Genomic DNA, 14,240 nt, shown 5'->3' with positions numbered 1-14,240 from the left:
CCCCCCCCCCCCCCCCCTCTCCTTCTCCCTCTCACAATCTCTCTGGGAACTGACAACAGCACACGCAGTAACATGCTTTTGGTAGCAACCTGCAGTCGCCCAACAGGTGTTGCAAACCAATTTGTGATCCCTCAGTCTGTCGAGTCAAATTTCTGCGTAAGCTTTTCAAGATAGGCTACCACGGCTTTTGGTCTACGTATACACAATAAAATAATTCAACAAGATAACACAACATACAGCACAATATTTTATTGAAGACTTCTTCCAGGTACAATAGCGATCGCATTAACAACTATATACATGTATATACAATGATCTTTTTTATGCCTGGCTCTTCCGTACCACGCTTACTCATTGGGGCCATTCAACAGTTACTTAACGATATAGGCGGAAGGGGGGTGGGGGGGGGGGGGGGGGGGGGGGGGGGTGGAGAGGCATCATGCAAAACTGGGGGGGGGGGGGTAGGGACAGAGTGTTTGTCAGGGTTACGGATCATTTCTCATTTTTATTCATGAAGTACAATGCAGACAATGATGGCAATTTTCTTTGAACAAATTATTTTCTATGTAGTATTTATAAATAAAGAAAATCAAAATGAATCAAATAATACTCATCACATTACGTCACAATGACAGAAAAGGATGGATGCTAGCAAACTTTACGTAATTTTAGTGTGAGGAGTGGGTTTAACGTTATAAAACGTTGTGTGGGCGAGACAAGTATAAAAATGTCCGATTTTGCATTATATAACTGTTGAACGGCCCCTTTCTAAATGCATTCAACTTTTTAATACATTGCAAAAATATTCATGTTATAGTATAAATAAAATTGGATAAAATCTTTAATGCATGTGTGATTAAAATATGACCTTACTGTCATCTTAAAGGTACTTGTTAGTATACTAGATACACTTGCCTAATTTTGTAAAAAAACACCTTTAAAAGAATATTAACTAGTCAAGTCGTTAAGGATGGTATAGGAAATTCTATCAGAAAACTGTTAATGCACGCCTGTCATGGGCACAACGTCCGACTTCGCAATAATAGAGTTCTGTCCAAGACAGGTGTGGACGATGATGAATATAGCTTAGCTACAGTGTTTTGATTGGTGGGATAAAAGAGTCAATAGGACCCAGGCTGACATTGGCTGTGCTAAGATCTACTGACAGTGATTTTAATGTGAATAAGTAGTAAGATCAGACCTTAATGAGTGAAGTGAAAATCTATGCAAAATAAAATAAATTAATAAAACTGACAACACAATGTAACCTTTAACATCCTGGTACGCATCTTAGAAAACTATCAAAAAAGTTCCCCTTTTTGTCTAGGTGGAGAAGACCCTATATTGTGGCCCAATTTAAAAAATAATTTAAAAAATTGGTAACTGACCCTGCCCCTCCAACAAGAAAACAGTATTTTGAATTCCTGCCCATGAACAAACAGTAAATGTTTTATTACCCACTGTGGTCACAAATATTCAAAGCCTCCAAATCACATCAAATAATTATGTCATTAAAATAGTACCGAGACGTATGATCGCAAGGATCGAAGGCTTCAAATATACATGTGCCAGTACACAAAATATTTCAGTCAAAGCAAAATATCCTTAAATGAAGCCTCAAAATTATCAACTGTATTACTATGATAAATTGTATTACTATAATAAATGAGACACTAGCCAAAGCATCTGTGAGAGTTAGCAACTTTCTCAAACATTTGTTGAACACTGCCTTACAACTCGATTCTCGTCATATGCAACTCTTACGACCAATTAGATGTGAATCTGAGTGCACCCATCGTAAGTCTAAGCCTAGTATTAGGCACATTGTGCAGATTTCCCGCCAGATGTGTCCACAACATTGGTAAGGAGAGTAATTTTTAGTTCCTCTTACCATGTGAATTACAAAACAATAGTACTACAAAATGATTAAATATAAATGTTCAATTTGATATCTTAATGGGTCCCTATAATCTAAGTATGGGGAGGAATTAATCACTCTCCTCAATTCTAATCACTCTCCTCAATTCTTATCACTCTCCTCAATTCTTATCACAGTGAGATCTGTAACATAAAATGTCTTTAAAAAATATTGTTACATTGGCAGTTTTCAGCAAACAGACATTTTTCAAAATGAAACCCCAGTTCTGGAAGCTGCATTATTTTTTAGGAGAGAATCAAAAAACAAAATAATTCTATACAGCCAGTCTGAGAAAAAGTATAAACCATATTTAATGTTCTAGATATCACTCTCATAAAGGAGATTGCTATTTGAGACGTGCTCTTATAAAGGTGATTACATCTTGAGGGTTTGTGTCACACTAAAACATTTGTAATTTCGGCAGTATTTCAAATGAGAACATACAACACATTGCATTGATGGAATGCCCACAATATTATGAGGAAATGAGCCCCGGTCTATTTGGGTGAATCACAACAGTCAACAGTGATTTTTCTGTAACACTCCAAGTTGTATCTAAGGTGGAACAAGAAAGATCTGACTGAGAAAGATATATCAAGATATAACACACTGTGAGGTACAAATATAAACAGATCTATATCAGGCACATGGGTCAAAACACATACAACACCCACTCAAGTAAATTGTCTTTTTTCAATGTATTTTTTGGGAAAGCATGTCTCGATCTCCCCAAATGATCCTTCGCTCACCAGTCTACACACACACACACACACACGACACACACACACACGACACATACACACGACACACACACGGACACATGACACAGACAAAAGACACATCTGAACATGTAGCTGTATATTATTGTTCAAGCACAATGCAATCAGAAATTGTCTTTGACTCTAAATAAAACAATTTTTACAGCAAGAAACCATTTGTGAATGTCAAATCCTTTTTTGACCATTTTTAGTTAAAAATAACACAGTAACTTTGTATTAATTCTTTCAAATATACACATTATCTACAACATGTGGCTACATTTCTTGTGGAGTTAGAAAGCAAACATAAATTGTGTCGGACCACTGAATAAAACCGTCTGTAAATAGCTTCTTTTTCTTCTTCTTTGTTTTCTGTTACAGCTACAAACAATTTCTAATGGTGAAAAAAAGCGCCCAACATTTGTTCATCAATCTGCAATTTACAGCACAAAATGATTTCTGAATGACCGATAATTCATTCTTTTTTTCTTTTTTCTTTGGCAATTTTTTTGCTAAAAATAACACGGTACATGTATCTTGTCATTTTATTTTGTTTCAAATGTACACATATACATATATCTACACGTGACTGTATTTGTTGTGGAGTTACAAAGCAAACAGAAATAGTGTCGGACAGCTGAATATAACTGTAAATTTATTCCTTTCTTGTTTTTCTGCTATGTACAGTTAGAAGAATTTCTAAGTGACAAAGAAATCCCATTTCTTCGTCCATTTCCTCTGCAATTTACAGCTCATAATTACTGAGAATCTAATAATTCCTCTTTTTCTTTCTTTCTTTGGCAATCTTTAGTTACCAACAACATGGTAACATTTCATTTTTTCTGTAATTAACTACCTTTCGTTATAAATAGCTTTCAACTGCCAAATAATTCCTGTTTCTCTTCTTTCTATAGCAATTTACAATGTACCGTATAGTTAAAAATGACACAGTAACTTCTTACTTCTTCTTTCCTGGCCTTGAACAACTTTCAGTTTTAAATTATTTGTGACTGCAAAATAATTCCTTTTACTTCTTTCTTTGGCAATCTGTAGCTAGAAATAAAAAATTAACTTATTACTTCTTCTTTCCTATCCTTGAACAATCTTCGGTTTTACACTATTTCTGACTGCCAAAATAGATCCTTTTTTCCCCCTTTTAAATTATTTCTTTCTTTGGCAATCTATAGGTCACAAATAACACAGCAACTCGACAATACTTCTCTCCTGTTTCCTTCAGATCTTCAGTTTTGAATTATTTCTGTCAAATCGAGCTGTTATTTTCGGAGTACTCGTCTTCGTGATCGGTTGCCAGCAGCTCTTGGTTTCTGGGGAATTCCACTGCTTGTATTGTTGGTGAACATGTTGTTTGCAATTTGTGGAATAGGGTTGGTCGAACCTGCAGTCAAAATATCATTTATATTTAAGGTTAGATGTACTCAACCCCTGCAATTGCTAATGGCAATCGGCAATGCCGTGGAGTTTTTCAATTCTCCACAGCATTTTTGCTGTGGCTTTTTTCAAGGCATGTTTTTTTGCCATGGACATTTTCTTAACTGCAGGGGTTGTGTACTGTACATAACAAACAAAAACAAAACCCCAAACAAACATACCGACAGGGAATTATTATTTGTACATTACAACACAAGATTCTAGTGACATATGAAAGAAAACCAGCACTCGAAATTTAAAACAACAATCGCCAGTGCTGCCACAAAACAATTGATCTGGTATTTACAAAGGACATGTACATTATGTAATATAGACGACATATCGGAGATGAGTTTCATTATCTAAATATGTAATAAACTCAAAGAAGTGCAAATGAAACGGTTAAACAAATATTATTTTGTGAAACCTAATGTGATTAAAATGAAAGAACTATTCAACTGCAAACATGTCAATACTCTAAAAAATGTGAATTTGTTAATATTATAAATAGTAACTTTTTATCCTGAAAACCTATTCCATTTTGCTTGATTTTCTGTTATTGATTTTTTAATTTATGTTCATATATATACTATAGAGATACGACTCTTGCAATCTTGGTGTATGTACATGTATCTTCATCCGTTATAACATGAAGTTAACTGTTATTAATGTTCAATCCCACAGTACTGACATTCAATCCCACATTACATCTCTGTATTGTATACAGGTATATCTTCTCTAATAGTGAATTAAATATGGTCTTAAATACCATGTGTTCCCATTGCAGGCATCAAAATAAGTCGAGAACGGTCGTTCAGGTTACCGGGAGGTTACCACATGTTAGAAAAATTTCAACGAATGGTAATTTTTTTTCCGAACGTAAACCAGGCAATGCATTCAGAACTTCTGCGTTTCATTATCTCGTCAGGAATTGCATCGATGTTCGCGCGCAAGTCACTCCGCGTTTAAGCAGCGTCCACTAGATGAATTTATGTCCGTGTTTTGTTTTCTCGTACAAAATTGCACCGATGTTCGTGCGCACTTGTGCAATTGCAAAGCAATTTTGGCAATCCGCGTTTAAGCAGCGCCCACTAGATAAATTTACTTCCGGATTTCGTTTCTCGTACCGATGTTCGCGCGCACTGTTACAATTTCAGAACGACCGCGTAGTAGTAACAGGAATTCAATTCTAACTTTCATATAGTTGTGGAAACCTATAGGTTACCAGACTATATTTTGTGGTAACCTGTAAATGGGTTACCAGACACAATGCTTATTTCGATGCCTGCATTGTCATATAGTATATATGTATTTGTGTTATATATATATATATATATATATATATATATCTATATACACAATTCTCTGATGCTACCAGTTGGTGGTCTTAAGCGAAATAAAGATCTGTTCTGTTCTATTCTGTTATTATCTGTATTAAATTTCCGTCACAAAATGATACAAATATTTAGGAATACCATACAAACAAAAGAAACAAATTCTACTGATACGTCAAAGAATTATATACCATGGATAAGAATTATAAATCATTATAAACAAAACGAAAGGAATGTCCGTTTAATCACACCCCAGCACATTTTAAAGCTACAGGACCAGATGGACCAACTTGTGACAACTACGCCGACCAAGCATCAAGCGAACGCTTTACCACTGGACTACGCCCCGCCCCAAATGTGAATGAGACAAAAACATAAAGGTGTGACTAAGCTGACCGTTTGAGGGTTTTAGTTATTTTTTAAAGCTAAATAGGGAAAGAAGAAAGTAAGGCTGGGGCGAGTCGTGGGGAGTTTAAGCGACTTGGTTACAGACCACACAGATATTAACAGAGAAACCCACTGTCGCCACTTCATGGGCTACTCATTTCGATTAGCAGCAAGGGATCTTTTATATGCACCATCCCACAGACAGGATAACACATACCACAGCCTTTGATTTACCAGTCATGGTGCACTGGCTGGAGCAAGAAATTGCCCAATGGGCCCACTGATGGGAATCGATCCCAGACCCACCACGCATCGAGTGAGCGCTGTACCACTGGACCAAGCCCCACCCCAGTTTACAACAAATGTGAATGAATGAAGGAAATGTTTTATTTAATGATGAACTCAACACATTTTATTTATGGTTATATGGCGTCGGACATATGGTTAAAGACCACACAGATATTGAGAGAAAACCCGCTGTCGCCACTTCATGGGCTACTCTTTTTGATTAGCAGCAAGGGATCTTTTATATGCACCATCCCACAGACAGGATAACTCATACCACGGCCTTTGATATACCAGTCATGGTGCACTGGCTGGAGCAAGAAACAGCCCAATGGGCCCACTGATGGAGATCGATCCCAGACCGGCCGCACATCAAGCGAACGCTTTACCACTGGACTACGCCCCGTCCCAGTTTACAACAAATGTGAATGAGACAAAAACATAAAGGTGTGACAAGGCCAACTGTTTAAGTGTTTTAGTTATTTTGAAAAGCTAAATAAGGAAAGAAGAAATGAAGGCTGGGGCAAGTCGTGGGGAGTTTAAGGGAGTTGGTGCGATTGCCAGGCCTCTGAGAATTAAAACTCTGCATGACCCATTTATCGGTTACGCAGAAATAAATCTAGGTAACCCATTTTGTTTCTGCGTAACCCGTTTTGTCCATGTAAACTGTGCCCCAAATTTTACTTGAACACAAAATAGGTTACCCAAATTAGATTTGCGTGAGCAGCGAGCGAACGAAACGATCCTTCTCGCAATTTGCATAGGCTTGGATTGCCACTACCAGATATAAAAAATATAAAAAGTTGAGGTTTTTCTTTGTGCTGGGGTGTCATTAATTCTGTTAAGTTCCCACTAAAACTCACCAAAGTTGAAAACAGGAGGCGAACTTGCACTGAAATTGAAACCCTTGTTTTCCGTACTTGGCTGACCACCACTCTGTCCAAACTGGAATGTCGCCGAACCCAATGCAGGAGTACCAAAAGCTGCAACCGATGACCCGAAATTCGGTACCTGGGCCGGTGTGGACCCAAATCCTTGAGCTGGTGTCTGTGATGCCCCAAATCCTTGTGCTGGAGTCTGTGATGCCCCAAATCCTTGAGCTGGTGTCTGTGATGCCCCAAATCCTTGAGCTGGAGCCTGTGATGCCCCAAATCCTTGAGCTGGAGCCTGTGATGCCCCAAATCCCATCTTTGTCGCCTGTGATGCACCAAAAGCTGGGGCTGCTTGCCCTGCCTCAAACATTGGGGCAGACGTTTGAGAACCTCCACCAAATGTTGGCTGACTGACACCGAAGTTGAAACCAGATGAAGATCCCGCCATTCCACCCGGCTTCTTGTCTCCGGTATTACCAAACACTGCTGCTGTCGAGCTTCCAAATGACGGCGCCGCTGTGGTGCTACCAAAAACCGGACCCGAACTTTTCGGCTGGGTGGACCCAAAACCACCACTTTGGTTCGGCATTCCAAACATCGAAGACGGCATCGTGTTTCCTTGAGATTTCTGAGGCTGCGAAGACGCTGCATTGAAAGCGAATGTATTACTGGCTGTTGTTGCGGCACTGAATCCAAAATTCTGTTTTGGTTGGCTGGCACTTGGACCTCCAAATGAAAACAGTGCCGGTCCGCCAGACACTGGACCTGTACTAACTGTAGTAGCAGCAACAGTTCCCACACTTGAGCCGAACGCACCAAACGTATTCCCCGAAGTCGCGTTCTCGGCACCAAAATTAAACATAGCACTCTGACTTGGTTGGGAAGAAGGTTGCCCCGCCGACATGAGAAATCCAGCAGACGGCTTATTCTGCGCATTCGGGTTTGCACTCGAGCTGCTGGGAGCTGTGCCAAAATTAAAACCCGATGACAACATCTGACCTGGAGCGGAGGAGACCTGCTGATTCGGCACCGCTGACGTCTGACTTGGTGGCTGTCCGAATGAAAACGGGGAGGGTTTGGAGGATGTGGGGGCGGGGCTTGCTCCAAACAGGTTCACCTTCAGAGCGTCTTTGCCCGACTTCACTACGTCTGGCTGTCCACCGCTCGATCCGAACACCGGGCCTGCAGTGCTGGCAGGCTGTCCGAAGTTAAACCCAACAGGCTTGGGGTTAGAATCACCACCGCCGCTTCCAAATGCGAAACTCTGTCCGGGGTTTCCTGTGAAAAATATATATACACAAAAGATGTATTATGTTGCAATTTTATGTTTAACTTTAGCCAAACAGTGAAAGATATAGTGTAAATAGATTTTAAACTGGGTGCCATGTTCCTTTTTCAGTCTCACATGAGAAGTTAAAAAAAAGAAAGGTTTGTTTTGTTTAACACCAGTAGAGCATATTGATATATTAATCATCGGCTATTGGATGTAAACATTTAGTAATTTGACATATGGTCTTAGAGAGGAAACCCGCTACATTTTTTCATTAGTACCAAGGGATCTTTTATATGCACCATCTCATAGAGGAAGAAAGGAAATGTTTTATTTAACGATCCACTCAACACATTTTATTGACAGTTATATGGCGTTGAACATATGGTTAATACAGATATTGAGGGAGCAAACCTGCTGTCGCCACCTTATGGGCTACTCTTTTTGATTAGCAGCAACGGATCTTTTATATGCACCATCCCATAGACAGGATAGCACATACCACAGCATTTGATGTACCAGTCGTGGTGAACTGGCTGGGGCGAGAGAAATAGCCCAATGGGCCCACTGACGGGGGCCGGTCCTAAACAGACCGCGCATCAAGCAAGCGCTTTTACCACTGGGCTACGTCTCGCTCCCTATCCCATAGAGAGGTTAGCACACATCACAGCCTTTGATGTACCAGTCGTGGTGCACTGCCTGGAGTGAGAAATAGCCCAATGGGCTCACCGATGGCATCAATCCCCGACTGACCATGCATCAAGCGAACACTTTACCACTGGGCTACGTCTCGCTCCCTATCCCATAGAGAGGATAGCACACATCACAGCCTTCGATGTACCAGTCGTGGTGCACTGCCTGGAGTGAGAAATAGCCCAATGGGCTCACCGATGGCATCAATCCCCGACTGACCGTGCATCAAGCGAACACTTTACCACTGGGCTACGTCTCGCTCCCTATCCCATAGAGAGGTTAGCACACATCACAGCCTTTGATGTACCAGTCGTGGTGCACTGCCTGGAGTGAGAAATAGCCCAATGGGCTCACCGATGGCATCAATCCCCGACTAACCGTGATTCAAGCGAACACTTTACCACTGGGCTACGTCTCGCTCCCTATCCCATAGAGAGGTTAGCACACATCACAGCCTTTGATGTACCAGTCGTGGTGCACTGCCTGGAGTGAGAAATAGCCCAATGGGCTCACCGATGGCATCAATCCCCGACTAACCGTGATTCAAGCGAACACTTTACCACTGGGCTACGTCTCGCTCCCTATCCCATAGAGAGGATAGCACACATCACAGCCTTTGATGTACCAGTCGTGGTGCACTGCCTGGAGTGAGAAATAGCCCAATGGGCTCACCGATGGCATCAATCCCCGACTGACCGTGCATCAAGCGAACACTTTACCACTGGGCTACGTCTCGCTCCCTATCCCATAGAGAGGATAGCACACATCACAGCCTTTGATGTACCAGTCGTGGTGCACTGCCTGGAGTGAGAAATAGCCCAATGGGCTCACCGATGGCATCAATCCCCGACTAACCGTGATTCAAGCGAACACTTTACCACTGGGCTACGTCTCGCTCCCTATCCCATAGAGAGGATAGCACACATCACAGCCTTCGATGTACCAGTCGTGGTGCACTGCCTGGAGTGAGAAATAGCCCAATGGGCTCACCGATGGCATCAATCCCCGACTGACCATGCATCAAGCGAACACTTTACCACGTCTCGCTCCCTATCCCATAGAGAGGATAGCACACATCACAGCCTTTGATGTACCAGTCGTGGTGCACTGCCTGGAGTGAGAAATAGCCCAATGGGCTCACCGATGGCATCAATCCCCGACTAACCGTGATTCAAGCGAACACTTTACCACTGGGCTACGTTCGATCCCTATCCCATAGAGAGGATAGCACTGCATCCCAATGGGCTCACCGATGGCATCAATCCCCGACAATCCCCGCACTGAACCGTGGCGAACACTTTACCACTGGGCTAGAGAAGGATAGCACACATCACAGCCTTTGATGGCACCAGTCCCCGAACTGGCCGGGCAAGCGAACACTTTACCACCTACGTCTCGCTCCCTATCCCATAGAGGATAGCACACATCACAGCCCCGATGACCGTGCATCAAGCGAACACTTTACAATGGGCTACATCAATCCCCGACTGACCGTGCATCAAGCGAACACTTTACCCTCTCGCTCCCTATCCCATAGAGGATAGCACACATCACAGCCTTCGATGTACCAGTCATGGTGCACTGCCTGGAGCGAGAAATAGCCCAATGGGCTCACCGATGGCATCAATCCCCGACTGACCGTGCATCAAGCGAACACTTTACCACTGGGCTACGTCTCGCTCCCTATCCCATAGAGGATAGCACACATCACAGCCTTCGATGTACCAGTCGTGGTGCACTGCCTGGAGTGAGAAATAGCCCAATGGGCTCACCGATGGCATCAATCCCCGACTGACCGTGCATCAAGCGAACACTTTACCACGTCTCGCTCCCTATCCCATAGAGAGGTTAGCACACATCACAGCCTTTGATGTACCAGTCGTGGTGCACTGCCTGAAGTGAGAAATAGCCCAATGGGCTCACCGATGGCACCAATCCCCGACTGACCGTGCATCAAGCGAACACTTTACCACTGGGCCACGTCTCGCCCCCACATGTTTAATGTTTGTTTTGTTTAACAACATCATTAGATCACCATCATCAATTACTGAGTAATCATCGGCTATTGGATGTCAAACATTTGCTAATTCTGACATAGTCTTTGAGAGGAAACCCACAACATTTTCCCATTAGTAGCAAGGGTCTTTTATTGTAGTTTATCAGAGGACAGCACATACCATGGTCTTTGTTATACCAGTCATGGGGTACTGGTTGAGACTGGTAGGTAACAAATGAATGTATTTAAACCAGCATCTAGAACTCTTAGACGTAAGCCATTTAAGTTGGTGAAATGAACATATTTTAAAGTCATGTTTAAAGACCTCATTTTAAAAGTGGGACTTGGTAAATTTGGCTGATTCTGTTTACTTGGGACATCATTGAATTAAAAGTTATTTTGTGAAGAAGAAGTTTGTTTTGTTTAATGACACCACTAGAGCACATTGATTAATTAATCATCGGCTATGGAAGTCAAACATTTGGTAATTCTGACATGTAGTCATCAGAGGAAACCCGCTACATTTTTCTAATGCAGCAAGGCATTGGGACAGCTTTGACTTAGTTGGCGAGATCAGCTGATTGTTTAAAATTTGGGACTGCAAAGCGAAAGATCTTACCAGTATTACTCTGAGAAGTAGCACCAAATAACAATGACCCCGAACTGGACACAGCTTTCGAAGATGCCACCGCTGCTGCTGCTGAGGCTGCAAATAATGAGGCACCCAAGCTAGAGGTAGCCTGCGACGATGTGACCGGTGTCGACGCAGCAAACAATGTCTGTGCAGCGTTCGTTACGGCCTTGTCGGCAGGTGCGGCAAACGAGAATCCACCGCTGGTGCCAAGAGCTGAGGACGTAGACGTATGTGTATTTGGCACTTTGAAAGGATTGCTTGTGGGCTGGGCTTGCGAGGACACTCCCATCTGGTCAGAAATCCCCGTCGTTGACGATAAAGCACTTAATACAGACAGTGGAGACAGACCAGTCTGGACAGATGATGAGAGTAAACCACTATGTGCAGATGTTGTAGATAATCCATTCTGAGCAGATGCTGAGGGCATGCTGCTCTGTACAGATGCTGAAAACAGTCCTCCAAGTGTGGATGTTGCAGGTAAAGCATTCTGAACAGATGTTGAGGGTATGCTGCTCTGTACGGATGCTGAAAACAGTCCTCCCAGTGTAGATGTTGCAGACAAACTGCCTTGTGCAGATGTTGAGGACACAAGTGTTGTAGACAGACCAGCCGGTGTAGAGTTTGATGCAGCAGGTGCTGACAGACCCTGCGAAGCAGCCAACGTATTAGTGGCTGAAACATTGGATGTATTGCTCTGATATGGAGGCGGAGCTTTCTCTGTTGATTGACTGGCTGCAGAACCTGAAAGAAATACAGAATAAATTAACACTGGTGACTGACGCATTTGATGAGTTACTTTGATAGGGAGGCAGGGCTTTCTCTGTTGATTGATTGGTTGTAGAACCTAAAGCATATATAGAATACATTAACACTGGTGACTACTGCATTTGATGAGGTACGTTGATAGGGAGGCGGGGCTTTCTCTGTTGATTGATTGGTTGTAGAACCTAAAACATATATAGAATACATTAACACTGGCGACCAATACATTTGATGAGGTACTTTGATAGGGAGGCGGGGCTTTCTCTGTTGATTGATTGGTTGTAGAACCTAAAGCCCTGTATTTCTCAGTTTTAAAGGACACATTACAGTGAAACGAACAATTTATGAATGCTTAACGAGAACTGGTTTTATTACCAGTAACTAATGTCTTTAATTTCTTTGCTAAATACTCTTTTCCTTTTGTTAGAATAATTGATATGTGTAAAGTTGCTTTCAGTCACATCAGTACTCCCAAAATTCATTCCAGTTGTGATTTAATGCATTGTCATAAACACTTATTATTATGTTTTATATAAAATCAAATACTTTTCAAAGCATATGTATGAAAATCAAATACTCTTTAAGGCCCCATGTCATATTCAGGACTTTCCAGAGCCTCCTTCAATTATCAAGGACTTTTCAAGACACTGCGCATCATGGTCTAAGACAAATGAGTTGGGTGCCCAAAAGAGCATGCTTCAAGCACTAGCAAACACAAATTAAAATGCAGGCCTTCTAGAATTTTAATTAAAATTCACTAGCCATGGGATCAGCGATTTTAAAAATGTACTAGCCACGATTAAAAAATGTACTAGCCACAGTTAAAAATTCACTAGCCCTACTTTATGTAAATAAAATTTCACTAATAGTAATAATCGGATATGTCACCTAAACACTGAGATAGAGGTTTAAAAAAACATAATTCCGGGGGGGGGGGGGGGGGGGGGGGGGATTTGGGGGCAGACATTCATATTTACAAAATAGTCTTAAATGCAGCATTTGACAACTCTTTTTTTTTTTCACTAGCCGTCAGGCATTGCGACAGTAGTTATTTACTAGCCCAACATTGAACATCATTAGCCATGGGAGTGGGGCTACCATAAGCTAGAAACCCAGCAAAAAGGAAGGAAATGTTTTGATTTAATGATGCACTCAACACATTTTATTTACGGAATGAATGAATGAATGAATGTTTGTTTAACGACACCCCAGCACAAAAATACATATCGGCTATTGGGTGTCACAAATGGTAAGTATATGAACATATTTATATATACTCATGTAAAACCACAGTGTAAGGAGCTGTGTGTGTGTGTGGGGGGGGAAAGTATAATACAATATATAAAAGCAAGTTAAGTAAATCTTAAAATTTTGTATAGAAGTCAAAGTGTTTTAAAAACTTTACAATTAACATTGGATGGAATTTAAACAATTCCAAAACATTTCTGTTGCCAAATATATCATTTCTTGTCGGCTTGAGATGATCACACTCCACCAAAATGTGCCGCACAGTCAGTGTACACTGACAATGTTCACACTGAGGGGGAGGGTCCTTCTTTAAAATAAACGAATGCGTCAGATATGTATGCCGATGCGGGCACGGCATAAGACTACTTCATCCTTCCTGCATCGCCTGAAAGATGACTGCCACTCTCCCAGGACTGCCTTGACAGAATGAAGCTTATTCGCAACCGCACCGTCCCAATCATCTTGCCAAGTCGAAAAGATATATTGGTTAATATGAAATTTAAAATCACTGTAGGGAACACCAACATGGACACGGGGCAAGTTTAAAGCAGACTTGGCAGCAACATCTGCCTTTTCGTTACCCATAATGCCAACATGGCTGGGTACCCAACAAAATATAACATCTTTATTGGCAATTGATAAAAAGACACACTTT

General features: G+C 41.6%; 1 protein-coding gene across 1 annotated transcript in view; it reads right to left on the bottom strand.

Annotated features, from left to right (window-relative positions):
* Positions 1–234: 234 nt before the first annotated feature.
* Positions 235–14,240, bottom strand: part of LOC121389981 (nuclear pore complex protein DDB_G0274915-like) — a 35,334-nt gene continuing 21,328 nt past the window's right edge. Inside the window, exons 11-13 of the mRNA XM_041521671.1 lie at positions 11,561–12,316; positions 6,974–8,260; positions 235–4,072 (exon numbers count right to left, since the gene is read on the bottom strand). Of these exons, the coding sequence (XP_041377605.1) occupies positions 3,951–4,072; positions 6,974–8,260; positions 11,561–12,316 (2,165 nt within the window). The 3' untranslated portion in view covers positions 235–3,950. The remainder of the gene's footprint in view (positions 4,073–6,973; positions 8,261–11,560; positions 12,317–14,240) is intronic.

The sequence above is a fragment of the Gigantopelta aegis genome, chromosome 15, assembly GCF_016097555.1.
Source record: "Gigantopelta aegis isolate Gae_Host chromosome 15, Gae_host_genome, whole genome shotgun sequence".
In the NCBI taxonomy this organism is placed as follows: domain Eukaryota; kingdom Metazoa; phylum Mollusca; class Gastropoda; order Neomphalida; family Peltospiridae; genus Gigantopelta; species Gigantopelta aegis.
This window is presented reverse-complemented; position numbering and strand designations above follow the sequence as displayed.